At 50.4% G+C, this 24,862-nt stretch overlaps 1 protein-coding gene and 1 long non-coding RNA gene across 3 annotated transcripts in view; one reads left to right on the top strand and one right to left on the bottom strand.

The window, feature by feature from the left end:
- LOC140843975 (uncharacterized) overlaps positions 1 to 24,862 on the top strand; it is a 104,270-nt gene that overhangs the window by 1,808 nt on the left and 77,600 nt on the right. For both annotated transcript variants that reach the window (XR_012121974.1, XR_012121975.1), the window contains exon 2: positions 3,945 to 4,030. This is a non-coding gene — a long non-coding RNA (uncharacterized lncRNA). The remainder of the gene's footprint in view (positions 1 to 3,944; positions 4,031 to 24,862) is intronic.
- On the bottom strand, positions 13,187 to 23,259 carry LOC108393817 (putative speedy protein E7). Its single transcript, XM_073214131.1, has 8 exons — positions 23,053 to 23,259; positions 22,411 to 22,626; positions 21,878 to 22,093; positions 21,302 to 21,360; positions 20,765 to 20,850; positions 19,074 to 19,242; positions 18,723 to 18,940; positions 13,187 to 13,832 (listed from the first exon to the last, which is right to left on the bottom strand). Exons 1-7 carry the CDS (start codon positions 23,159 to 23,161, stop codon positions 18,878 to 18,880), a joined length of 918 nt encoding a protein of 305 aa, XP_073070232.1. The 5' UTR covers positions 23,162 to 23,259; the 3' UTR covers positions 13,187 to 13,832; positions 18,723 to 18,877.

Here is a 24,862-nt window from a genome sequence, read left to right as displayed (position 1 = left end):
GTCTCATGAAATCTGCCTCTGGGGTGCTGGGAAGTGGGAGGCTAGGAGTAGCCCATCCGTGCCCAGCCATCATCTTACCCAGAGTGAGTTGCTTCAATAATAACAATAACAGTAAGTAATAATAATAGCAGCAAACACTGTTCTCAGCGCTACATATGCAGAAACTCAATTTAATCTCCATTTTACAGTTGGGGAAACCAAGGCACAGAATGTCACATGTGTGCAAAAATCACCTGGGAGGTTCTTGTGAAAGTGTGGATTCTGACTCAGTAGGTCGGGGCCTGATATCCAGCATTTCCCACAAGCTGCTAGGTGGTGCTGGTGGTTGGTGGACCACACTTCGAGCAGCAAGGTGCTAAGGCATCTACTAAAGGTCAGCTGGTGGGTAAACACTGGGCCTAGATTCGAGCCCGCACTGCAGACTGCAGAATCCTGTGTGTAACCACGACCCTAACTGCCTGCCCCAGCCCCAGCTTTCTCCCCTACAAAGAGGAGGCAGGAAGTATAGCTCCCCTCCCCACGCCCATTTCCTCCCTCAGGGCCCCTACCACCTCCCTTCATGGCAACATCTGGCCTGTGGAACTGCCCTCCCCCCAGCGTCCCAGCAGTCCTCCCTGTCAAGGGTATGGAGCCTCTCAGATGTTCATTAGTCAGGAACATAATTAAGGGCGAGGGATGAACTTGCCCTCGCTCCCTGGGGCTTTCTGGGGCTCAGCTGGGCCTGCCCTGTGCCAGCTTGGCCCTGAGCCTGCTTCCCTTGGGGTGCCAGAGGGGCTGGGACAAGGGAGGGGCTTGCAGGGGAGTGGAGAGGCCTCAGCCAGCCTCAGGAGAGACTCCCTTCAGCTGGGTCCCCCTGCCCAGCCCACAGGCACCAGGCTGGGTGGGCATCTGCTCCTGGGGCATAAGGGTGCCAGGCCTAAAAGCAAAATGAAAACTGCTTGGCCAGAGGGGAGTTTCCCAAAGGTTGAGAGGTGACGCACTGGTGAATTCTGCAGGGTGAGGTTCGGTGGGACACAGGGCATCACTAGCTCTGAATCACAGCAATTCTCAATCAAGGGGAGAAAGAGTCACTTGCTGTTAGGCGTCTTTAACAGCTCTCGAATGCTAGCCTTTAGAACCAGGATGGAGTGGACCTTGGGCTCAGAATCTTGGGCAATCCACACTTGTGAACTAGAATTTAGCAATGTGTTGCTTTGTGCGTATTTATGTTTATAGTTACCTTCCATGTTTTGTGAATTAAAGCAAAATATAATGGGGTAACTGGAGACATGGTACGGGGAGATGGAAGCAGTGGTGGGGGTGGTAGATGGATGGCTGGGAGACAGAGTGGGTCATGGGCAGGAAAGCTCCCATCTGGGTTGTCCTGGGTTAAGGGGCCCAGTGGGCTCTGCTCTTCACTGCTGGGGTCCGAGGCCTCAGTGTGATGAGGAGTAGCCTAAGGGGAGTTATCTGCATGCCCGGCCTGATGTGCCTCCTGCCCCTGCCGTCTGCCCTGTGCTTCCATCCACACCACGCCCCCGAACACCCACACCCACCTGAGCACCCCTGTTCATCATCCATTCCCGGATCGTTCACCCATTCACTCCATTTTCCATTCATTCACCCAGTCTTTATTGAGCACCTACGATGTGCTTAAGCATTTGTGCTGGGGAGAGTTCTGTGAGCCAGACAGGCAAAACTCAGCCCTCACTGGGAAATTTTTTTGTGAACTTCAGGTACATAAAATTGTGGACAGATCATAATCCAGATCATGGTATATTCTGTTTGGTCCTTGCATGACCTCTTTTATTAAACATTTTCAGTTATTTTAATCACATAATACATACCAGGCAACCCACTGATTAAAAGCTAGGACCCTAATAACAGCCAACACCCAGCCCTGAGGTCTCCCCATCCCTGCCTGGGGTCCCTATTGCCTGCTTTCCTATCTGTAGTCTTATTATACCTACATCCTAAAAGTATATTTTCAATTTTAGTTTCTTCTTACTAACTTTATTAAAAGAGTATATGAGTTTCCTAGGCTGCTGGAATAAATTAACCACAAACTAGGTGGCTTCAAACAATGGAAATTTCTCTCTACCAGTTCTAGAGGCCAAAAGTCAACTCATGGTGTCGGCAGAGCCACGTCGCCTCTGCAGAGCCTGGGGAAGGGCCTGTTCCTGCCCCTCTCCCAGCTTCTGGGGGCTCCCAGCTGTCCTGGGCATCCTGGACTTCCAGATGCTGCTGTCTCAACGTGACCCTCTTCCCTGTGACACTGGCGCTTCTATCCCCCCCCCCCATGTTATTGAGGAATAATTTGCCAAATATAATGGCATATATTTAAAGCATACAGCAGGATGATTTGATATCCATATAAATACATACAAATAAATATTTCAGTCAAAATAATGAACACATCCATCTCACAGAGTTAACTTATGTGTAGGGGTTGGGGAGGGGGAAAGAATGCTAAGATCTATGTCAGCAGCTTTGTGTTGTTTTAGCACTTGCTCATCTTATAGCTGGAAGGTTGTGCCCTTTGACCTACATCTCCCTCCTTGTCTCTCCACCCAGCCCCTAACAATACCATTCTGCCCTCTGTTTCTATGAAATGGGTCTTTTTAAAAAAACATTGCACATACAAGTGATGGCGAACAGTGTTGGTCTCTTTCTTTCTGACTTGTTTCACTTAGTAGAATGCCCTCCGGGTTCATCCCATGTTTTTGCAAATGGCAGAATTTCCTTCTTTTTTGTGGTCAGATAATATGCCAGGATATTTTTTGCTATTTTATATATATATGTACATGCATCACATCTTTATCCATTCATCTGTCAAAGGGTATTTAGATCGCCCCATGTCTTGCCTGTTTGTGGATAATGCTGGGGGTGCAGTTATCTCTTCAAGATTGTGATTTCATTTCCTTCAGATATATACCCAGAGCTGGGATTGCTGGATGATATGGTAGTTCTGTTTAATTTTCTGAGGAACTTTACTGCCCCACTTTGCATACCCACCAGCAGGGTAGGAGGGTTCTCTTTTCTCCACATCCTCACCAACACTTGTTATTCTTGTCTTTTTGATAACAGTCATTCTAACAGGTGTGAAGCTTGCTGTGGTTTTGATTTGCATTTCCCTGATGTTGAGCATCTTTTTATATACTTATTGGCCATTTGTATGTCTTTGTTGGAAAAATGTCTATTCAGGTCCTTTGTCCACTTTAATCAGATTGTTTTTATTGTTTTGTGTTTTTTTTTTTGCTATTGAGTTGCATGAAATTTTTATATATTTTGGATAATAATCCCTTATCAGATTTATGGCTTGCAAATACTTTTTCCCATTCTCTTGGTTGCCTTTTCAGTTTATTCATTTCCTTTGCTGTGCAGAAGCTCTGTAGTTTGATGTGGTTGCACTTGCTTATTTCAGCTTTCAATGTCTTTTCCAAGAAACCATTGCAAACCTAATGTCCAGGAGATTTTCCCATTTTCTACTAGGAGTTTTACAATGTCAGGCCTTACATTTAAGTCTTTGATCCATTTTGAGTCAATTTTTGTAAGTGGTATAGACTTGGGTCCAGTTTCATTCATGTGCATGTGAATACCCAGTTTTCTCAGCACCATTTATTAAAGAGACTGTCTTTTCTTAATTTTCTGTTATTGTTGCCCTTGCCAAAAATTAACTGACTGTGCATGGTTAGTCCCATCCTAACCCAGCGTGAGTGCCTCTAAACTTAATTACAACTGCAAAGACACTATTTCCAAATAAGGTCACATTTACAGGTTCCAGGGATTAGAACTTCAGTATATCTTTTTGGGGACACAATTCAACACACAGCAGAAAATCCAGACAACCAAAGAAAGGGCATCAAGGTGCATGAATCTTTGGGGGCTTAATCTCTCCTTGTAACAGAACGTACCTAAGACTGGCCCATAACAGTTCACTTAACTGTTGTGTCGTATCTCCCCAGGTGAATGATCCGTCTGCCCTCCTGTGGGCGGTCTTCTGGGTGGCATCCCAGTGTCTGCTGACCTGAAGTGCTGTTTGGACATTCTCGTAAGTGACTCTTGGTGCATGCGTGCAAGAGTTTTTCCGGGGTGTTTATCTAGAAATAGAACCACTGGGATTCAGAATATGTGAACGTTCAGCTTCAGGAGCTAATAGCAAGCTGCTTTCCAAGGTGATTGCATTGTGTGCCCACCGGCAATGTGTACAGTCCAGGTCCTCTCTGACACTTGGTATTATAAGATTCCAAAACTTTCCCAACTGAGTGTAAAACTGTTGCCATTTGAGATCTTGAGTTGCATCTCCTTGATCACTGATAATGTTAAACATTTTTTGTAATCCTAAAGTCTGAAATATGCTCTCCTATGTTTTCTATGAAGGATTCTGAAGGTTTGTTTTTAACATTTAAGTTCATAATATATCATCTTTCCCAACATTAAAGTCTAAAAGGTATTTACCTATAATTTCTACTTAAGATTTTTAAAGTGTTTTTATTGTTTGTTTTTGGCATTTAAGTCCTTAATCTGGAGTTGACTTTTGTATATATGGTATGAGGTAGGGATTAGTTAATCTTAGATGCTTTTGTAGGGTGATAAGTGTATTTGGGGGATAGTGGAATACAACATTCAGCTGGGATCCTTGAGGGTACTGGAAATTGCTCGCTGGATTCTGAGTTCAAAATCTGCTCCCTGCCTGTGAGATCTTATGCCTCAACTCTGTGAGCCTCAGTTTTCTCATCTGTAAAATGGGAATTAAAGTAGATGCTGTCCTTGGTTGTTTTGCGGATTGCATGAGATAATGTATGCAGAATGCTTTCTACATTGTCAGGTACACAGCCTAAGAACACAGACTAGCATTTATTGAGCATTTATATGTGCCAGGTAATGTGCCAAGCACTTTACATGTGTTGACTCATTTAACCCCGACAGCTCCATGAAATAGATGATATTTTCCACACTTTATGGACAGGGAAGCTGAGCCTACAGTAACATGAGTAAGTGCCCCAAGGACACACAGCTGGCATGAGTCAGAGGGCTTGAACTATGGCAGTCTGGCCACAGAGCCCTCAACCATCACTACCACATATCAAAAGCCCAGTCCCTGGGCTCTGGGAGAGAAATGGCTGCTTCTCCTGGAAGAAGGGTCTAGAGGTTGAAATGGGGGAACTAGGCAGTGGGGTCAACCCCTGATTCCCCTGTGGTCCCTGCCTTGGACCCTGAGGCTGGTGAAAGGCTGCAAGGGGGAGCTGCTGGTGGGGAGGTCCATCTGTTGTCCCCTTCCACAGGCAGCTGGCTCCCTTCCACAGTGGAGACAAATGACTGACCATAATGTTCCCCCAGTGTCATCCATTATTCGCAGCTGCCATCCTGGGCTTGGGGTTGCTTCGGGGTCAGGCAGACTCATTCCCAAGGCTTGGCTCTTCGGAGCTTTTATCCACAGCTGAGCTTGAAGCACAGCCTTTCTTCTCCAGATCTGAGGGCTGGGGGCTTTCCATGGAGAAGGGACAGAGACCAGCATGAGCCCTAGGCCTGCCTTCCCTCCTGCCCCAGGAAACAAAGGGCTTCGAGCTGCATTTGAGCCTCGCTCTGCCACTTCCCAGTTATCCTCTCTGAGCCTAGATTTCTTATGCATAAAATGGGAATAAGTGGTCCTACATTACTAAAAGATTTGGAAATGATCTGCACAAAAGGCATGAGTAGCCCATAGCTGGGCTTGGTCACCAGAGGTGCTCTCCCGATGGTTGTGTCCCAGCCCCTGCTGGGGGTATGGAGATGGTATGGCCTCCTCAGCGAGTTTTCAGCCTTCTGGAAAGAGACAGACCCTCATTGTATTACCTGGAAAAAAGGCTCCTAGTAAGCCAACATGGTCCCCCATAAAGCCTGATTCAAAGTGACTATTCATAGAATAGCTGTTTATTGAACACCTACTGTGTGATCAACAGTCATTGTCCCTGCTTCCATGACACTTGCAGTCTAGTGTCCCAGGAAAAACAGGGGCCACTGGGTCCTGATAGGAAACCTCACATGGTCTGCAGGCAGAGGGCAGAGGGTTCCCAGATGGGGTGGGGACTGAAACTGTACAAAGCTCACATCTCTCAGGTCTGCCTGTTGGAAGGCCCTGACTGAAGGGTGGGGGTAAGCATGGTGCCCCTGGAATCACTCAGACCTGAGTTTAACTTATGCAATATACTAATTATCTAATGCTGCATAACAAATTATCCCAGCTCTTAGCAGACACTTATTTTCTCATAGTTCTGTGGGTCAGGAATTCAGGAGTGATTCAGTTGAGTGGTTCTGGCTTGAGGCTTCTCATGGGGTTGCTGACAGGATACCAGGCCAGAGCATCAGTCATATGAAGACTTGATAGGCCAGAGGACCTGCTTCCGCATGGCTTACTCCTGGCTGTAAGCAGGCAGCCTCAGTTCTTTACTACAGGGCCTCTTCCCACAGCTGCTTGAGGGTCCTCACAACGTGACAGCCAGCTTCCCCGAGCCTCAGTGATTCCAGAAAGGGAGCAGGAAGAATGTCTTTTATGACCTGGTCACAGCATCACCCTCCATCACTCCCACCGTATTCTAGGAGTGGGTCTTAAGTCCAGCCCATGCTCAGTGGGAGGCTCCACTTTTTGAAGGGAGGAGTGTGAAAGATTATGTGGATGTATTTGAAAATCACCACAATGAGGGGCCTCGGGCAAGTTCCTCCTCTCTGAGCCTCAGTTTCCTCATGTGTGAGATGGGGGTAATGAATCATGACGCCCACCTTGCTGGGCTATTGTGAAGATGAGACAAGAAAATACAAACGAAGCATTTAGTGCAGGGCCTGTGACATTAATTACACCCCGACTAAGCACCAGCTGCCACCATCACTGTGCTTATTTAAAGGGATTTAACCCAGGGCCAGCCCCTGCTTTCCTAGCCCAGTGGTTCTCATCGCTGGCTGCACAAGAGAATCACATGAAGAGCTTTAAACACACACTTCCAGAAACCCCTGCTCCATTTTCAGTAGATCTTGAATCAGGCCTCTAAGCATTTTTTTTTTTTAAAGCTTGCCAACTAATTATTAATTTGTGGCCAGAGCTGAAATCAGTGTCCTCACTTAGAGATCCTTAAGAGCATCCCATCAGCAGAGAAAGTGCAATGAAGAAATAAAAAATGAGGGAGAGGGTCTCTATAATACTTTAGTTCCTGAGACGTGGTCCTCAGCATCACTGGGAACTTGTTAGAAATGCACATTCTTGGGCCCCACCCAAGCCTACTGATGAGGACCTCCAGGGATGGAGCCCAGCAAGTTGTGTTCCAGCAGCTCCTCCAGGTGAGCTTGGTGCACACACAAGTGTGAGGTCCACTGCTTACTCTCTTGCTTCTTGCCTTAGCTCACTTTGGTGAAATGAGTTGTGAGCTGCCCTGGTGGAGCGGCCCACGTGGCAGGGAACTGAGGGTGCCAACGTCTCCCGAGTGAGTGCTGAAGCAGATCCTTCCCCAGTCAAGCCTGCAGATGAGACCGTAGCCCGGGCCCACCTCTCAGCTGCAGCCTGGGAGAGACCCTGGGTTGGAGGAAGTCATGTCCAGATTCCTGCCCCGCAAAAACTGTGCAATAACAAGTATTTGTTGTTTGCAGTTAATAAGTCTTATGGTCATTTGTTGTGCAGCAAATAGACAAAGAATATTGTGGACATTGGCAGGAGAGGGAGAGATGAGCCAGAAGGATAGACGGAACTGCTGGAATGATCTAGAATCTGCATTAAAAGAGATTTAAGAAAAACAGAAACCAATTTCCACATGTAGACCATGTTTGGATCTTGATTCCATTATATTAACTGTTTTTCTTTTTTAGTTGATATTTGGGGAACTGTGAACGCCAAGGGGATCCTGGATGATATTCAAACATTGTTCATTTTTATTTGGTATAATAATACTGTAAAGGTATTGTGGTTATGTTTTGAAAAAGAGGCTTAATCTTTTAGAGAAACCGATTGAACTACTTAGAGCTAAAGTATTATGCAGCTGGGATTTGCTTTAAAATAATCAGGGTTGGGAGGGTTATATGTGAAGTGAAATGACTGGCCATTGATGGTTGATGGTTGTTGAGGAGAGGGAGTGCTGTGTGGATGCCCCTGTCCTTTTGTACATGTTTGAAATTTTCTATTGTAAGCAATTTAAAAAAATCGAGTGAGCTCACTGTGCCCATTTTATGGAGGGACATAGCAAACCCCAGCAGTGGGCAGGAGGATTGGAGAGCAGTGGGCCTTGGGTTGTTGATACTGAGGACGTCTGTTTTGTTCTTCCCGGGGAAGAGGCTTGTGCAAGGTTTGCTGGGGACCGTTTCCCTGCCTGAGCCTGGGGAGTGGAGGGGAATCTCTGGCAGTTCCTGGCTGACCTATTTATCCCTCTGAGGACAACTGGTGGTTGACTATTATGTCCATATTTGTAGGAGGCATCTTCTAAGTATATGAAAGCTACTGTCATCCTGTCTTAATACATTAAGTCATCACAAGGGATGTATTTTACTGTCTTTTATTTTAGACATCTTTTACTTCCTTTAAGAAGATATTTGCTCATGTTCAAATCAAAGGGAATACCGTGAAAAGCCAGTTTCCCTCCTTCCGGACCATGAGTCGCTCAAGACAACTACTTAATTCACTTGTGCAACAGATCTTTGTTGAGCAGCTGCTCTGTGCCCGGCAGTGAGCTAGGCTCTGACATCCCGTAGAAATATGATGTGAACCACAAATGAGAGCCACACGTGAACTTTTACATTTTCGAGCCCTATCAAAGAAAAGTAGAAAGAACCAGGGAAAATTAATTTTAGTAATGTATTTTCTTTGACCCTAGTATATCCAAACCCAGGATGTGGAATCAATATGAAAATTGTTACCGAGGTATTCTATATTCCTTTTTCATACTGTGTTCGTCTGCTAGGGCTGCCAGAACAAACTGCCATGGACTGGTGACTGAAACAATGGAATTTATGTTCTCACAGTTCTGGAAGCTAGAAGTTCAAGGTCAAGGTGCTGGTGGCTTGGTTCTTCTGAGGCCTGTCTGCGTAGCTTACAGATGCCTGCTCTTGTTCTCTCCTGGTCTTTTCTGTGTGTGCCCCCGGTTTCTCTCCGTGTGTGCCCCTGGTTTCTCTCCGTGTGCTCTGATCTCTTCTTATGAGGACGCTAGTCAGACTGGATTAGGATCTGCCCTAATGGCCTCATTTTGCCTTAATCATCTCTTTAAAGGCCCTGTCTCCAAATATAGTCAGTCATATTGTGAGGAATGGGGGTCGAGGGCTTCTGCATATGCATTTTGGAAAAGCGACACAAGTCAGTCCATAACACACACTTAATCTTCAAAACCCGACGAGCATTTGACCCTCACATCACCCTTGCACATGGGCTTGGTACAGGGGCAGCATGAGCACTGGGCTCTAGCCCAGAGGGTGTGAGGAACATGCCAGTCGTTTCTGAGCGGAGCTGGCACAACTCAGGGCTCCCTGACCCCTGATGTGCTAAGGAAAAGCTGCCCGCACTGCCCCGGACCCCTGCCAAGCCCTGCCCCTGCTTCTCTGGCCCTGAGGGAAGGAGTTGGAGCCCAAGAGCATGCCTCCAGTGGGTCCTGACCCATCCTGGCTGGGAGGCCCGGGGGAGTGAGTGGCAGAGGCAGGAAGGCTGCTCTCGGCCATGTGTTTCTGCCCAGACTCAGGGGCCCTCAGCATTCCCGCCTGTCTTTATATCCTCTGCCCCTGCCCCCTCGCTGCATTACAGCCCTGCACGGCGGCTGGTGATTCCTTCCATCTCCAGGCCTTTGTGCACTGTTCCCGTGGCTGGGAGTTCCCTTCCCCTTTTTCCAGACCTCTACTCTCTGTGAAGACTGCCCCAGGAAGCCCTCCCTGCGATCCTGCTCTGTGGGCCCAGGCCAGCCCCGGTCTCACCATAGCATCTGTGGGCCCCAACAGGTTAAGGCTCCCTGAGGGCTGGGATCAGGTCTCTGCCAACTTTGTGGCCCAGTGACAGTGGATTCTCAGGAATGTTTATTGAAAGCAAATGCTTGTTGAAGGAATGAACGTGTCTTCCCTGCCCCCCCCACAAACTGATGTTCTGGGTGCAGGTGGGAGGGCTGATTCCTGCCCCTGGACATTTACAGTGTAAGGAGAGACGGACATTAAACAAATAATTATGTAATTACCCAGTACAGTCCCTGAAGACAAGTATGGTGCCAAGAGTGTGTGTGAGGGATGGGTGGGTGAGGTTGTGACCTGGCTGGGGGTCTGAAAACATTTCCCAGAGGAAGTGATGTCTGAGGCCTGATCTGAAAGCTGGGGAAGAACAACTAACTGGGCAGAGAAGAGCAGAAAGATCTTTCCTGGCAGAGGGAACTGCATATGCCAAGGCCCAGTGGTCAAGGAGCACCCCTCAGGGCCCATGTGAGAGACACCGCAGGCACGGACATCAGCGGGGGAGGGCCGGGCCAGAGGGGAAGGTGGCCGAGCTTTATCCTCCAAGCACTGCGAGGACACTAAGGTTTCAGCATCCCTGGGAAAGTGGGTCCAAATTAAATATTAAAGAGGTGCCTGTGTCTGCCTCGTGGAAAACAGATCAGAAGGGCCAGGAGAGCCGGGAGGACAGATGAAACCCCTGAGCAGCTTGGACTGAGGCAAGAACGGAGAGATGGTGGGTTTGGAGGGTTTTCAGCAGAGAGGCAGCCGACAGGCCTAGCCTTGGTCTGGTCTCTGGAGAGAGGATGGGGAGGACCCGTGGAGAGGCCTGGGGTCCTGTACAAGCATGGCCAGGCCGGCTGGGGGCAGCCCATTCTCAGGAGCAGGGTCTGGCGAGCTCCAAGCCCCCACCGGCCACCACCAGCTTGGAGTCCCCTGCCAGGGCCATTCACCGGAGGACAGGAGGGGTGTGGCTCTGCTTCCACAGAAAGCATATTGCGGGAGCTGGGCCAATTCTCCCGCCTGGGAACCTGCACCCCTATGGGGCGGAGCTCGAGCCCTGCCCGTCCCTGGAGCTGCTGGGTGACCTCTCCTGGGCCCGAGCCTCCCCTGCCCTCCAGTCCTCCAGCCCCAGGGCTGTCTGCCAGCCACCCTGGAGACTGGGGCCCCCAGAGGCCTCCTCCAGGGCGCTCCTGCCCAGGCCCAGCCCACCCCACCCGGGAGTGTCCATGCAGCCATCCAGTAAGCGCATAGCAGGTCCTGGGGATGGAGTATGAACAGAAAGAGCTGACATTCTAGAGGATGTGGTGGGGAACACAAAAATGTATCAGTGTGGTAACGTTTCAGAGAGGGGTCACACTCTACCAAGTGGTGTGATGGAGACTAAAGGGAGGGTGGGCCGCGTGCCCTCTGCCCTCCGAGGAGTAGGGCCATGGCGGGAGACGGGCCCGGGCACTGGGTGAGTGTGACACCGGAGGCTGGTGGGCACCAGACCAGGGCAACCTATTCCGGTCCCCTCACTGGCCAGAATCTCCCTTCTCCTTCAGCCTGGGAACCCCCCGCCCGTGTTTTCCCAGGGTCTTCCCAGGGTCTGCCTCCCACAGCCCCCTTACAGGCACTCCCTGAGATGGACTTTCCCCAGGCTCTGAGCCAGAGGGGAAGTGACACTCATCACAGGAAGTCCACGTGCACAGACCCCGTCCTGCCTGCCAGGCCCCAGGCTGGGCACTGCAGCCCGAGACCCCGGACCCTCACAACCGGGCTTCAGGTTCTGTGGGCCCCATTTTAGAGACCAGGAGACCCGGCCGCAGTGGGACTTGCTCCAGGCCCCATGGCCTAGAAGGCAGGAGGCGGGATTTAAACCCAGCTAAGTCCCATCCCAAAGGTTTATCACATCTCATCCAAGTCTCATGACTGTTTTGAGAAAGTGGGAGCTACAGATTCTTCTGCCCCTTTTCTACTTGCCTCCCTTCACGTCCCCTGTTTCAGTAGATGTCCCCACCAGTTCCCTAGTTGCTGAGCCAAACACCCCAGAGCCATTCTCCAGCCTTCTCCATCACAGTCCCCTCTTCCCGGGGCTGGTCATTAAATGCCCTTTGATGGGCCTTGTAGCACCTTTAACACCCACCATGCCGGTAGGGATTCTCTCTCCCTCCCTCTTGAGAAAAAAGGAGGAAATTAAACTGTGGCAGATTATCACTGAGCTAGAGAAAGCCACACTGTGGTCTGTGGGCACCTTTTTCTAAAGATACACATCACATGATGGCAATAAATGCAGTGTGTCTGGAAGCCAGGCCACCTGGCGGTTCCCTGGTGTCCCTGAAGGACACCATAGGACACAACAGTTGGCTCCACTCCAGAGAAGCTGTGGAGAGGTAGTGGCCTCCACAGCCCACCCCTTCTGCTGTAAGAGAAGCCATAAGAGGGCTCTGGGGCACTCCCCCACCTTCCTTGAAACAGTGCCTTGTTTTGGGGTTACATTCTAAAACTGGTTGTGGTCATGGACGCCAAACTCCACGAATACACTAAAACCCACAGAATCATATGCTTTAAATGGGTGAATTGCATGGTATATCTAAATTATATCCCAATAAATATGTTTTTAAGAAAACTCAGACGTCCTGTATTCTCCCCCACAAAGGTGGAGGTACAGATGCTCAAATGAAAAGTAGAAGAGAAAGAAGTCATGAGAACCCTCAAATCTCACCTAATAGCAGTGATCAGAGTAACATTGCTTCAGTGCTCTGACACGCCGGGCTCTGTTCTAAGGGCTAACTTCCGTGACTCCCACAACCCTATCGGGCAGACATTACCACGCCCCATTTGACAGATGGGGAAACCGGGACGCACAGTGGGCATGTGGTTTGCCAAGGTCACACGCAAGTGTCAGAGGCAGGGTTTAAACCGTGCAGTCTAGCTCCAGATCCTCACTTTACCCCTTGATATCCGCAAAAGAAAAGAGGATGATATTATAATGAGCCAGTGTCACCACCCCACAGCAGGTCAGCTGCTTGGCCCCACCAGGCTCTTTACCAGGACCAGTAAGCCACCGGCCGGCCCAGTAAATTCCAGACACGCAGCATTTACTACTTTGAGAAAGGCGCAGTTGCGGCCGGATGATCTTGATTTTCTGCTCTACCTGCCCCCACCCTCTTCCCCGCCCCCCGGCCCCCGCGGGACTACCCTGCTGCATATCTACCAGCGCATCATTTCATCCATGAATCCTTCAGAATGTGCCTCCAAGTGGTAAGGACTCTTTCTTAAATAACCCCGTTTTCATTTAATTTAATCAACGATTCCCTAACGTCCTCTAAAATCCTATCCTCACCCCATTGTTTCCTTAATGTATCTTTATGGGTGGTTGGTTCCAATCAAGAGACAAAGTGGGCACATGGCATTTGGCTGGTATCTCTCTTAAATCCGTTTTTTAAAAAAGCTATAACAATTCTTGTATTTCCTTGCATTCTGGTCATTACACAGCACAGAACCCTTGCTCACCGTTACAGGTTTGCCACCCTGTGCAGCCCCTGCAGGAGCTGGAAGGGCATCGTGGGGCTTAGCCCAGCCCCTGGGCCTCTCTTGGAGAGCCTGGGATGTCCACCTTACTGGTTACCCGAAAGAAATAAAATTAGTCCTCGGTAGAAAATAGAGGCACATAGGTGTTGGCAGCAGCTAAATATAGTCATTTATCCATTTTGTCACAAGTGCTGTCAGTCCCACCTTCAAAGCTTATCTGAAGCCTGCTGCTTCTCTCTTGCAGAAGGTGGATTGAGGGGGGTGAGGGGTGAGGCAGGGAGACGGGGTGGGAGTTCCCACGGTCCGGGTGGGAGTTCCCACTGTCCAGGTGAGAGCTGATCGTGGCCTGGCCAGGCTGGTGGCACTGATGAAGAGGGAACAGGTTCCAGGAACATTCTGGAGGCAGAATTGACCAGTGGCTGTACGAATGCAGAGGGCAGGAGTTGCATTAGGAGCTCCCACGGCAGGCCCCTTTACTGCTGGGAACAGGGCCTTCTCCTCAAGCTCCTGTACCCAGCCTCCTCCTCCCAGCTCCTGCCAGCCAGGGAGATGACATTCACGCACAGTGAGGGTGACTCAGGCCTCAGCATGTGCCAGCAGCACCCCACGCTCAGCTTCCCAGGAGGCTGAGCCAACCCGGGGGGAGGGGGAGGGGGAGGGGGCAAGGGCACAAGTGCCAGAACCAGCCACTCCCCAGTGGCATGAACATAGGCAGTGAAGTACCTCTGTGAGCCTCGGTTTCCCTATCTGGACAGTGGGAATGCCCATTCCCACCTGGCTGGGTGCCCATGAGGAATTAAATGGCGATCCTTGCTCTTAAGTGGTGGTCCTGATGAAGACAGCCCAGATGGCTCTGAGTGGGTCAGGAGGGTGCGAGGAGCGGCCAGTGGGGAGGCGGGGCATGATAGGGGCTTGGTCTGCAGCTGCACAAGATAGGGGGCCTGCATCCCCACTGGGGTCAGCCTCAGTGCCCTGGTTACAGTCACAGCTGAGCTAATGAGGGGGGAAGCGCTTGGGGGTGCTGTCCGTGGTTCTAAACATGCCCCTAGACTGGCCTCTGTCAAGGCAAGGGGCCATTTTCTTTACTTTCCTTTTCTGCTTTGAGCTGAACATCCCACATGAATGAAGAGGCAGCTGAGAAGAAGGCTAGCGTCATGGATCCTAGAGTGATATGGCCTGGATTCAAGTCCTCACTTAGCCACCTATCTGCTGTGTGATATTGGGCAATTTCTTTCATCTTCCCAGGACTCAGTTTTCTCATCTATAAAATGAGCATCATCATTCCACCCTCCTGCTAGGCTTGTTGTGAGGATTAAATGAGGTTGAGTAATTTTACTAATGCTGAGTTAATACTTGTAATGCTTAGGATCCAGTCTGGCCCAAGTAAACAGGAGCCCTTTGCTCTGTGTCCTGCATCCTTTCAATGTGACTTCAGTAGTGTTTGACAGTTTCTTTGGTTTCTCTGTGACAACATGTCCCAGGATCATCTTATATGCTTTCTACTTGGAATCAGCCGTTTCCCACAGGAGTCCTGTTCCTTTTGGTAATAAATGGGAGTTAGGGACCATAATCTAGACATTAGCAGTGCTCATGGCAACTGGGTTATCATTGTGTCTATGTCTAAAGCTGGAGAAACTGTTAATTCTCATTCACATTTAAGAATCTAAGGTTTCCATTTGACTTCTTTGATTTTGTTTTTTATCTTTTTCCTTACACAGAAAATCTTCTCTTCCTTATCCTTTATTACAGAGCTAAGAGTTTCATCATAGCGATAACAATATAATGACTATGTATAAGGTGACTGAGTACAACTGAAGATTTCCTTGTGGTTCTGTTTCTTTGTGGTTCTGTGGTCCTTAGGATAGAGCCCATTAAGGATTTACAATCAAAATGCTGTTTTAAAGTCACTCCCAATAATCCTTTTTAGTGTAGTTGCCAAGTTGTTATTCAGTCAGGTTTATTGATTTCTGTTTTTGTTTTTTTATTCTAAGGGGTTGCTTTTTTTTCTTTTTTTGCTCTTTGCTTTATAATTTTTGTAAACTGTTTATACTTACAAAATAAGAACTCTAAAACAAGGTACACTCAGAGAAGTTTAACTTCCATGCTTGTCCCCTTCACTCATTGCCTCCCCCTACCCTCCCTGCATAGGAACTATTTCTGTTAGTTTGTGCTTTATTCTTCCACTGTTTCTCTTTGAAAATGTAAGTATGTACACCCCGTACATATTAATAAGACAGCATACTTGGTGTACATAGTTCTGTTCCTTGGATTTTTTTTTCCCACTTAATCATTTATCCTATCTGGGAGATCACTCCTGTACAGTGCTGGGAGAATTCCCTTGTTCCTGTTTGCGGCTGCGCAATGCTGTCCTCCGTGACAGTTCACAGTTGATTCAGCCAGTTCCCTCTTGGTACAGCTTTGGGTTGTTTCCAATCTTCTGCTAGTATTTGAAGGGCTGGAACAAAAAACCTTGTGTGTACATGATTTCGTATTTTGACCAATGTATTTTGAGGATAGATTCCTAGATGCCCTCGTGGAGTTTTCTAAAAAATTTTTTCACTTAAGATTTCCTTTTTTTAGACCAATTTTAGGTTCACAGCAGACTTGAGAGGACCCGATGGGATTTTTTTTTTTTGGTATCATTAATCTACAATTACATGAGTAACATTATGGTTACTAGACTCCCCTCATCAAGTCCCCCCCACATACCCGATCACAGTCACTGTCCATCAGAGTAGTAAGATGCTGTAGAATCACTTCTTGTCTTCTCTGTGTTGTACCACCCTCCCTGTGTCCCCCGCCTATACTATGTCTGCTAATCATAATGCCCCTTTTTCCCCCTTATCCCTCCCTTCCCACCCATCCTCCCCAGTCCCTTTCCCTCAGGTAACTGTTAGTCCATTCTTGGGTTCTGTGAGTCTGCTTGCTGTTTTGTTCCTTTAGTTTTTTTCTTTGTTCTTATACTTCGCAGATGAGTGAAATCATTTGCTACTTGTATTTCCCTGCCTGGCTTATTTCACTGAGCATAATACCCTCTAGCTCCATCCTGTTGTTGCAAATGGTAGGATTTATTTTCTTCTTATGGCTGAATAGTATTCCATTGTGTATATGTACCACATCTTTATCCATTCATCTACTGATGGACCCTTAGGTTGCTTCCATATCTTGGCTATTGTAAATAGTGCTGTGATAAACATAGGGGTGCAAATGTCTTTTTCAAACTGGGCTGCTGCATTCTTAGGTTAGATTCCTAGGAGTGGAATTCCTAGGCTAAATGGTAATTCTATGTTGAGTTTTTTGAGGAACCTCCATAATGCTTTCCACAATGGTTGAACAAATTTAAATTCCCCCAGCAGTGTAGGAGGGTTCCCCTTTCTCCACATCCTCACCAGCATGTGTCGTTGTTTGTCTTTTGGATGGTGGCCATCCTGACCCATGTGAGGTGATATCTCATTGTGGTTTAAACTCTCATTTCTCTGATAATTAGCGATGTGGAGCATCTTTTCATGGACCTGTTGGCCATCTGAATTTCTTCTTTGGAGAAGTGTGTGTTCAGATCCTCTGCCTATTTTTTAGTCGTGTTATTTGCCTTTTGGTTGTTGAGGTGCATGAACTCTTTATATTTTGCTGTCAACCCCTTATCATATATGTCATTTATGAATATATTCTCCCATACTGTAGAGATGCCTTTTTCTTCCACTGATGGTGTCCTTTGCTGTACAGAAGCTTTTTACTTGGATAGAGTCCCACTTGTTCATCTTTGCTTTTGTTTCCCTTGTCCGAGGAGTCACGTTCTTGAAAAAGCTGCTCATGTTTACATTCAAGAGACTTTTGCCTATGATTTACTTCTAAGAGTTTTATGGTTTCATGACTTACGTTCAGGTCTTTGATCCATTTCGAGTTGACTTTTGTGTATGGGGTTAGACTGTAATCTCATTTCCTTCTCTCTCTCTCTCTCATGTAGCTGTCCAGTTTTGCCAACACCAGCTGAGGAAGAGGCTGTCATTTCCCTATTGTATGTCCATCGTTCTTTTATCATATATTAATTGGCCATGTATGTGTGGGTTATATCTGCGCCCTCTATTCTGTTCCATTGATCTACAGGTCTGTTCTTGTGCCAGTATCAAATTGTCTTGATTACTGTGGCTGTATAGTAGAACTTGAAGTTGGGGAGCATAACCCTCATCTCCCCCTGCTTTATTCTTCCTTCTTAGGATTGCTTTGGCTATTCAGGGTCTTTTGTGGTTCCATATGACTTTTACAGCTATTTGTTCGAGTTTGTTGAAGAATGCTGTTGGTATTTTGATAGGGATGGTTCAGGGACCTGGTTTGTGTGTCAAGTTCCTAGGGGTTGTCCGGTCAGGTAAATCTAAAGTTATCCCAGACGTGGTCGTAGACAAGGTCCAGGCTTTCCCCACCTCCCTACCACTGTGGCACTCAGTCGTGCAAGAGTCTTTGGGTGTTTTGGGCTCCTGGAGGGTGTTTATCCTGCACTTGGCACAAATTCTGAAGGCCTCCTACCAGTCGCTACAAAAGGGCATCAGGTGGGACCGTGATGAGACCTGTGCAGCTGTGTTCCCTGCTACTAAGCAAGCATTCAAGGCCGTTATGGTCCTTGAGTGTAATGGATTCATGAAGGCCCTGTGAGCTAGATGTTCATGTAAATGGAGATGGTTATAGATGGGGCCTTTGGCAGTGTCTTGAGTGGACATGCCAACCTGTTGGATTCCGGTCACAATTACGGAAAGGAGCAGAGGTCTGGTAGCCGTTAACAGAGGAGCAACTGGCTTCTGTGTATCACGCCTTGTTGGCTATGGAGCCCATCACCGGAATAGCTCTGACCAAGGTAATAACCGCCCATCCCTTCGTGGGGTGGGTGTGAGACTGGACCCAAATGTCAGGGAGTGGCATGGCACAGATGCCTCCGCTGGCCAAATGGGGTCACAAACTTGCAGCAGCATAGCACCATCTCTGATACCCCCTTGAGTGGAGATCTCTGATGCTTATTTGGGCAAGTGATGTATATGAGTGGCAAGCAAGAAGAACTTGCACGTGAGCTGTTGGTAGGCGAGAGTTCTTACCAGCAGGGAAAAGACCCTATACCTGAAGATGCTTGGTACACCCAGGGCTCCTCTCGTGGGCAGCCCCTGAAGTGGAGGGCTGTGACTTTCTGTCCTAGGACTAAGACCGTATGGGTGTTAGAGGACGGAGAGGGGTAGAGCAGTCAGTGGACTGGGTCACGGGCAGTATGCCTCCCGATCACCCAGGATGACCACCCCCTCCCCTCTGGTTGTGTGCAGGGGTCATACCTGCGTGTGTCTTCGGCCTGTGGCTGGGAGCGGAGTCGGTGTCTGGAAGGGTGACTTCCTAAGTTGATACAACGAGGTGCTCTGTGTACACCTGAGGATCCAGACTACCCTTCTTTCGGGCCGGTGAGCCCAAGCCTCCAGGGTCCCGGGAGCGCTCACACAGCAAGCAGGCTGCGGTCTCGCCTCCACACCGGGAGCTCTGGGTCAAACGCTTGGATCTGGAAGGCAGGTGGCTCTGGCCTCAGGTGGCCCCTCCTTCCTCGCCCAGCCTCCAGATCCCACTATCCCATGTCCCCCCCACTGCCACTGCCGTCCGGCTCCCCCGCCCCCAGATCCCAGCTGCTCACGCACCTCCTCACACTCTTCCCGGGAGACCCAGGCCTTCCAGCCCATGGACTGGGCGAATTGGACTCGCCGCTGGTGGAAGAGGAGACGCTGGGCACGGTTGTTCTTGTAGAGGAGCCAAAGGATGGCCTGCTTTGGGCCCTCGTCGTCCTCCTCCATGTCGTTGGCCAGGTAGCTGGGGAGAGACATCGGGCTGCTGGTCAGCAGCAAGACGGGAAGGATCCCCAGCCGAGGTCAGCTTCCAAGGAGAAGCCCAGGCTGATCTTCACAAAGGACCTGCGGGAGCCCTACCAGCGTCACACGGGGCCACCCAGTCATCAAGAAGCCACTGCGGGGCAGGGACCTGAAGGGCACCTCTCACACCTGTATGCTGAAGACAGAGGCCCTCGGGGAGGCCTGAAGGTGAGCAGAGCAGCTTCCATGCAATGTCCCCATCATCTTCCCTGTGCCCTTTAAACCGGTTGTATGTGCACACCCTGCGGCTCCCTGCGGAGTGAGGACGTCCGCGCGTCCAGAGGGCAGGAACTGACTGGCCGGTTTCTGTAGTCGTAGCTTCCCTCCCACGGGGCTCAGGCTGGAGGATGGGTGCCATGTGCCCTCCTCAAGGCCCTCCTTCCAGCCCTTCTAGTCCCTGGCACGGAATGCAGTCTACAAGATTTCACTGAATGGATGGGTGGGTGGATGGATGCTTTTATCTCACAGTCAAATGCCATACTGATCGCCTCATGGACTCAGTGTAACTTAAACGTTTGCGACACAAAGTAGCGTGCTGAGGGCTTTGTGAACATGTGGATATTTTGACAAGACCTGCCTGCAACAGTGTCTGGTCTGATGGTTTGGAGAAGGGGAGGGGGGAGATAGGAAGTCACTATTACCCAGAACGTGACATGGCACTAGGATGTGAGCTGATGTGCTACTGGGGGACCACAGTTAGGGGGCCAGGGGAGGCGTGGTAACAGTCGTGCTCTTTGCACCGACTTTAAGGAGTGGTCGTTTTCTTCCAATATATGTGTGTCAAAGACACCTGCAAGTCAGAAGACACAATGTGAAAACAGAGGGAAGGGATTTCAGACGGAGCATTGGAACAAAGCAGTGCAATATGAGGACCATAAGCAAGTGTGATGCTGACTGTGGGGACGGTTGAGTTCAGACTGAGAAGGCTGGCCTCGGCTTAGAACCCCCTTAGCCTGTGACATTGCTGAGGAGGGGCGGGGAGCATTAGAAATGTGTTCTCGGAGGATTTGGGGCGCTTAAGGCCTTGTAGGAAGCACGGGTGGGCAGTGCCTATGCTCGGTCTGTGTCACGTGACGAGGGCCTGCACTGTGGCATCCACCTGGGAACCCAGAGGACGACGGTCCACTCAATGTAGACTCAGGCAGGAGAGCGGCTGAGGCTTCGGAGGCGGTGCGGTCTCAAGCCTGGCCACCTGGGGACAGCGTGGTGCCCATTCTGTCCCTCCTCTTAGGAGGGTTTTATGTGGTCTTTTGTTTGTTCCAGGGTTTTAAGTGGTGTTAGGGTTGTCTGTCTGCACAGACAGCAGTATAGAAACCGCTCTGTTAAAATCCTGTCCACATACCAAAGTGAACGGTACACGTGGAGTGAAAAGGAAAATAGATGCAAGGTCAGAGTCCCACACCCCTCCCTCCGCCTCCCGGAGGACTGAACATGGACGGCCGGCCACTGACAGCAATACTCACAGAGCTACGAAGAAGTGAATTCTCTGGTACTGCCTGGGGGGGAGGCCAGCCCGGCTGAAATACGCTATGACCATGGCCAGGAGATACTGAGGGAGAGGAGAACACCACAGGAGAGTGGTCACGTCCCAGAAGAGGAAGGACGGAGGGGTGAGGGGTGGGGAGACTGGGGGCAGACCCCGCCCGTGTGGGGAGAGGGACTTCAGGGCACTCCTGGATCGCAGGCTTTGCCGGTGGGACGCCGGGTATTTAGGACAGCTGCTATCAGAAGGGTCTTTGATAAGCTGGCACAAAGGGGAGTCCCCAGGGCTGAGGCGACAAGGGACTTGCCATCGTCGCAGACAAAGGGGCGGACCCCAGGGGAGTGGGGGTGGGGGCAGGGCTGCCCATTCACTCGAAAGGAGCCTCCAGGTCCCCCAAAGGGCAGTGTGAACAAGGCACCGAGTTGGAGATGAGGCGAGACTGTGGGTTCAGAAGGCATCCCTCCAGCCCCCCAGCGTAGATGCTGGAGAGGGAACACATGTCAGTGGGCAAAGTTACCTTGTCAGACACCCTCAGATTTTTGTCCCAGGCCAGGAATCTTTTAACAACACGGTCCCCTGGGAAGAGAGGCACAGGTTAGACGGACAGCCGGAGCAGGGCTGAGCAGAGAGCAGCCGTGCCTCCTGATGGGACCTTTTGGGGTTGGGAGGCCGAGGTGCACTCATTGGGCCAGAAAGATGGTGCCACCCTTCTTTGGTGGCTGGGTGGGGGGGCAGGAATCCGTGGGTGATGTGCACAGGTCTGATCCTACAGAAGGTGATGCTCCATCACCGTGCAGGAAGGCATCGTCTCCCTTGACAGTCACATCAGCGCGCCCAATGGCCTGTCAGCACCCCGCACGCTGACGGGGGCATTTAGATATGAAAGCCTCAGGGGTGCAGTGGCAGCCGAGCTTTCGTGTGCCAAGTGCAGATTGCTTCTGCCTCTGGCCTAATCCTCCCTCATTTCTAAGTGACCCCGGAGGAGTCCTCTGGCAGCAGAGAGGTCACCAACTGGCAGGGAATTCTTTTCCATTGGAAAAGCATAGTCGCTGGAAGTTTCTCTCAAGGGGAATGGGCTCAGGGTTCCCCCTACCAAGCAGCCTTTTGAAGGCCTCGTGGTGCTCGGGCAGCACCGGGGACACCCGCCGTCGCTTCAGCCTCATCTTGAGGCCGCGCAGCATGTCTGGGTCCCAGGCGTCCTCCTCGCCCGGGGCTGCCTCCTCCTCCGACTCCTCCTGGAGAGCAGCCGGCCTCGCCCGCTTCCTGCGCCGGCCGGAGTCCGCTGGCATTGGGCTGCTGTGTGCCTGGGCTGCCGGGCAAAGAAACCAGGCGACAGCGTCCAGCTGTTGTCTTTGGGATCATCCCTCGGTCCCTGTGTCCCCTCCCACTCCACTCCAAGTACCCCCAAAAGACAAGCTGTCCCCAGTGTCTCTGCTGTTGCAGACCGCGGCCTTCTCCCCAGCCATCTCTCCATCCTTCTCCTTTACTGGCAGCCATTTCTAAGTGACCCCGGAGGAGTCCTCTGGGAGCAGAGAGGTCACCAACCGGCAGAGAATTCTTTTCCATTACAAAAGTATAGTCGCTGGAAGTTTCTCTCAAGGGGAATGGGCTCAGGGTTCCCCCTACCAGGCAGCCTTTTGAAGGCCTCGTGGTGCTTGGGCAGCACCGGGGACACCCGCCGTTGCTTCAGCCTCATCTTGAGGCCACACAGCCTGACCACGACCCAGGCTTCCGCCTTGCCCGGGGCTGCCTCCTCCTCCGACTCCTCCTGGCGAGTGGCCGCCCTCTGCCGCTTCCCGTGCCGGCCGCAGCCCTCTGGCAGAGGGCTGCTGTGTGCCTGGGCTGCTGGGTAAAGAAACCAGGCGACAGCGTCCAGCTGTTGTCTTTGGGATCATCCCTCGGTCCCCGTGTCCCCTCCCACACCACTCCAAGTACCCCCAAAAGACAAGCTGCCCCCAGCGCCTCTGCTGTCGCAGACCGTGGCCTTGTCCCCAGCCATCTCTCCAACCTTGTCCTTTGCTGGCAGCCTTCTGCCCCCCATCCACTTTGCCATTGTTCCATCTCCCCGTTCTCAGCACTCTCCCTCATTTAGATAACTCCTCCAGGTGCCTGCCCTTCCCCGTGTGCGCCCTTGTCCCCACGCCTACAGCCTCACCCTCCAGTCCCTGGCATTCTGAGTCTCTCCTTCCTGCGCACAAGCCCCCCCTGGGTAGGCCTTCCTGCCGTCGGCACCCCCTCCTCAAGCCCCTCGTGCCTCCGCTGCCTCACCTGGCGGCCCTGGTCTTTCTGCCCCCAGCATCACCTCCGGCGGGTTCCCGGAGGGGCCGGGCTGGGGACTCTGGCTCACGGCCTGGGAACTCGATGAAACACTGGCCATGATTTGTCCCCAACTCCTGCCTTCTCTGGGACCAGACCCTGTCCAAACTCCTTCTGTGGATTCTCACTGAACGTGAGCCCGTTATCCCTACTCCAGCTGAGGAGACGCTAGGAGTGGAAAAAGCTCTGCGAAGATGCTTCTGGCTACCTGTGCTGCCAAGCACCTGCCAACCAGGAGGGTTGGAACCCTCGTGAGGTCATAGGTTGCTGCAACCTAGCAACCAGTTTGAAGGAAAAGCAGGCAACTGCCAGTCCAATCCGAACAGGGGCAAACAGTGTCTCCTGCCACTGGCCCAAGGTCTGACCACCCCCCAAGATGATCCTCGAGCCGTCCAGGTCACCTTTCAGCCCTCCCCCACAGATGACGTGTCCTCTCCACTCTCCACTTGACACACGGGTGGACTCTCGCCCTCTGTCATGTTCTCCTACAGAGCATGTCTAGTGAGTGGCTAGGAAGTTCAGGGTAAGCAGAAACAGTCAGCCCTACAAGAGTGACGTAGGTATGTAAGAAAGATCCCAGGTACATTGACTTGGACTCAAGGGAAAGTTAACTTTAAAATACTTGGCAGAACAGAGCTCTTGTGCTCAGTGTTCACTGACACTAGGTTCAGGGGACGCATCCTCACCCCTCAGGCACCTTTGAGCCCAAGAGAACATTTTGAGGACCTGGAATCAGAGACTGTGGTATCCGTGCTCACGCCCACTTCAAATGGTGCCTACAATTTCAGCAAGTCTATGGATTTCCCAGAGTCTGCCCCTCAGTTCCAATGAAGAAAGTCTATTCTCTGTATGAAACTTCTGATCGTGTGTATCAGCTGGAGCCAGAAATGTCACCATCTTTTGTGTATCCTATGAGTAAAATGTCACATGCACAAAAAGACTTAGTGGGAAAACGTCCAGTTCAGGACACAGGGGGATGTTTTGTGAAGGTGGGGGTGCACGGGGGCACAGACACAGCCCGGACATCAGCCACTTGAAGGCCTGCCGTAAGCCAGGCGGCTCCTCCTAAGCTACAGGCCTCTGCTTTTCACCCGGTCATCTGAGTCTCGTTTTTCTTTTTCAATATTTACTGTGGTAAAATAACATAAAATTTACCACTTGAGCCATTTTTGAGGGGATAGTTCTGCAGCAATGAGCACTTTGAAAAATTTTGTAGCCGCCCCCTACTTTCCCATCTCCTAATTGACACTGTGCACCCGTTAAAGAACACCTGCCCAGTCTAGTCTCCCTTCCGGTCCCTGGCACCCACCATCCTCCCCTCTGTCTCTATGGCTTTGGCTCTTCTGGGTCCCTCATTTAAGTGGAATGCTACAAAAGTGGTGTGTGCATGTATGCGGCTTATTGCATTCAGCACACAATTGTGGACAGCTTTCCTAATGACAACCCCGAATTCATTGCAGTGTGTGGCTTCTTCTTGGTGCCTATGTAAGCCAAGGGCCTGCTGCCTAAGGAAAACTTGGTGCATGTGATTTTTCCAGACACCGAAACACTGTGATCCAAGTTGTGGTTTGCGTATTTTGCCTTGCAGTTCCTCCGGTTTTTTGATTCATGTTTATGGTTAGGTATGTAAACACTGAAGACTGTTGTATCTCTTGGTTAATTAACCACTTTGTCGTTCAGAAATGGCCCATTTTGTGTCTGTTAGTATTCTGACATGGACTTTCTCTGACATTTATAGAGCCTCCCCAGACTTCTTTGGGTA

The sequence above is a fragment of the Manis javanica genome, chromosome 10 (genome assembly GCF_040802235.1).
Source record: "Manis javanica isolate MJ-LG chromosome 10, MJ_LKY, whole genome shotgun sequence".
Taxonomy (NCBI): Eukaryota; Metazoa; Chordata; class Mammalia; order Pholidota; family Manidae; genus Manis; species Manis javanica.
This window is presented reverse-complemented; position numbering and strand designations above follow the sequence as displayed.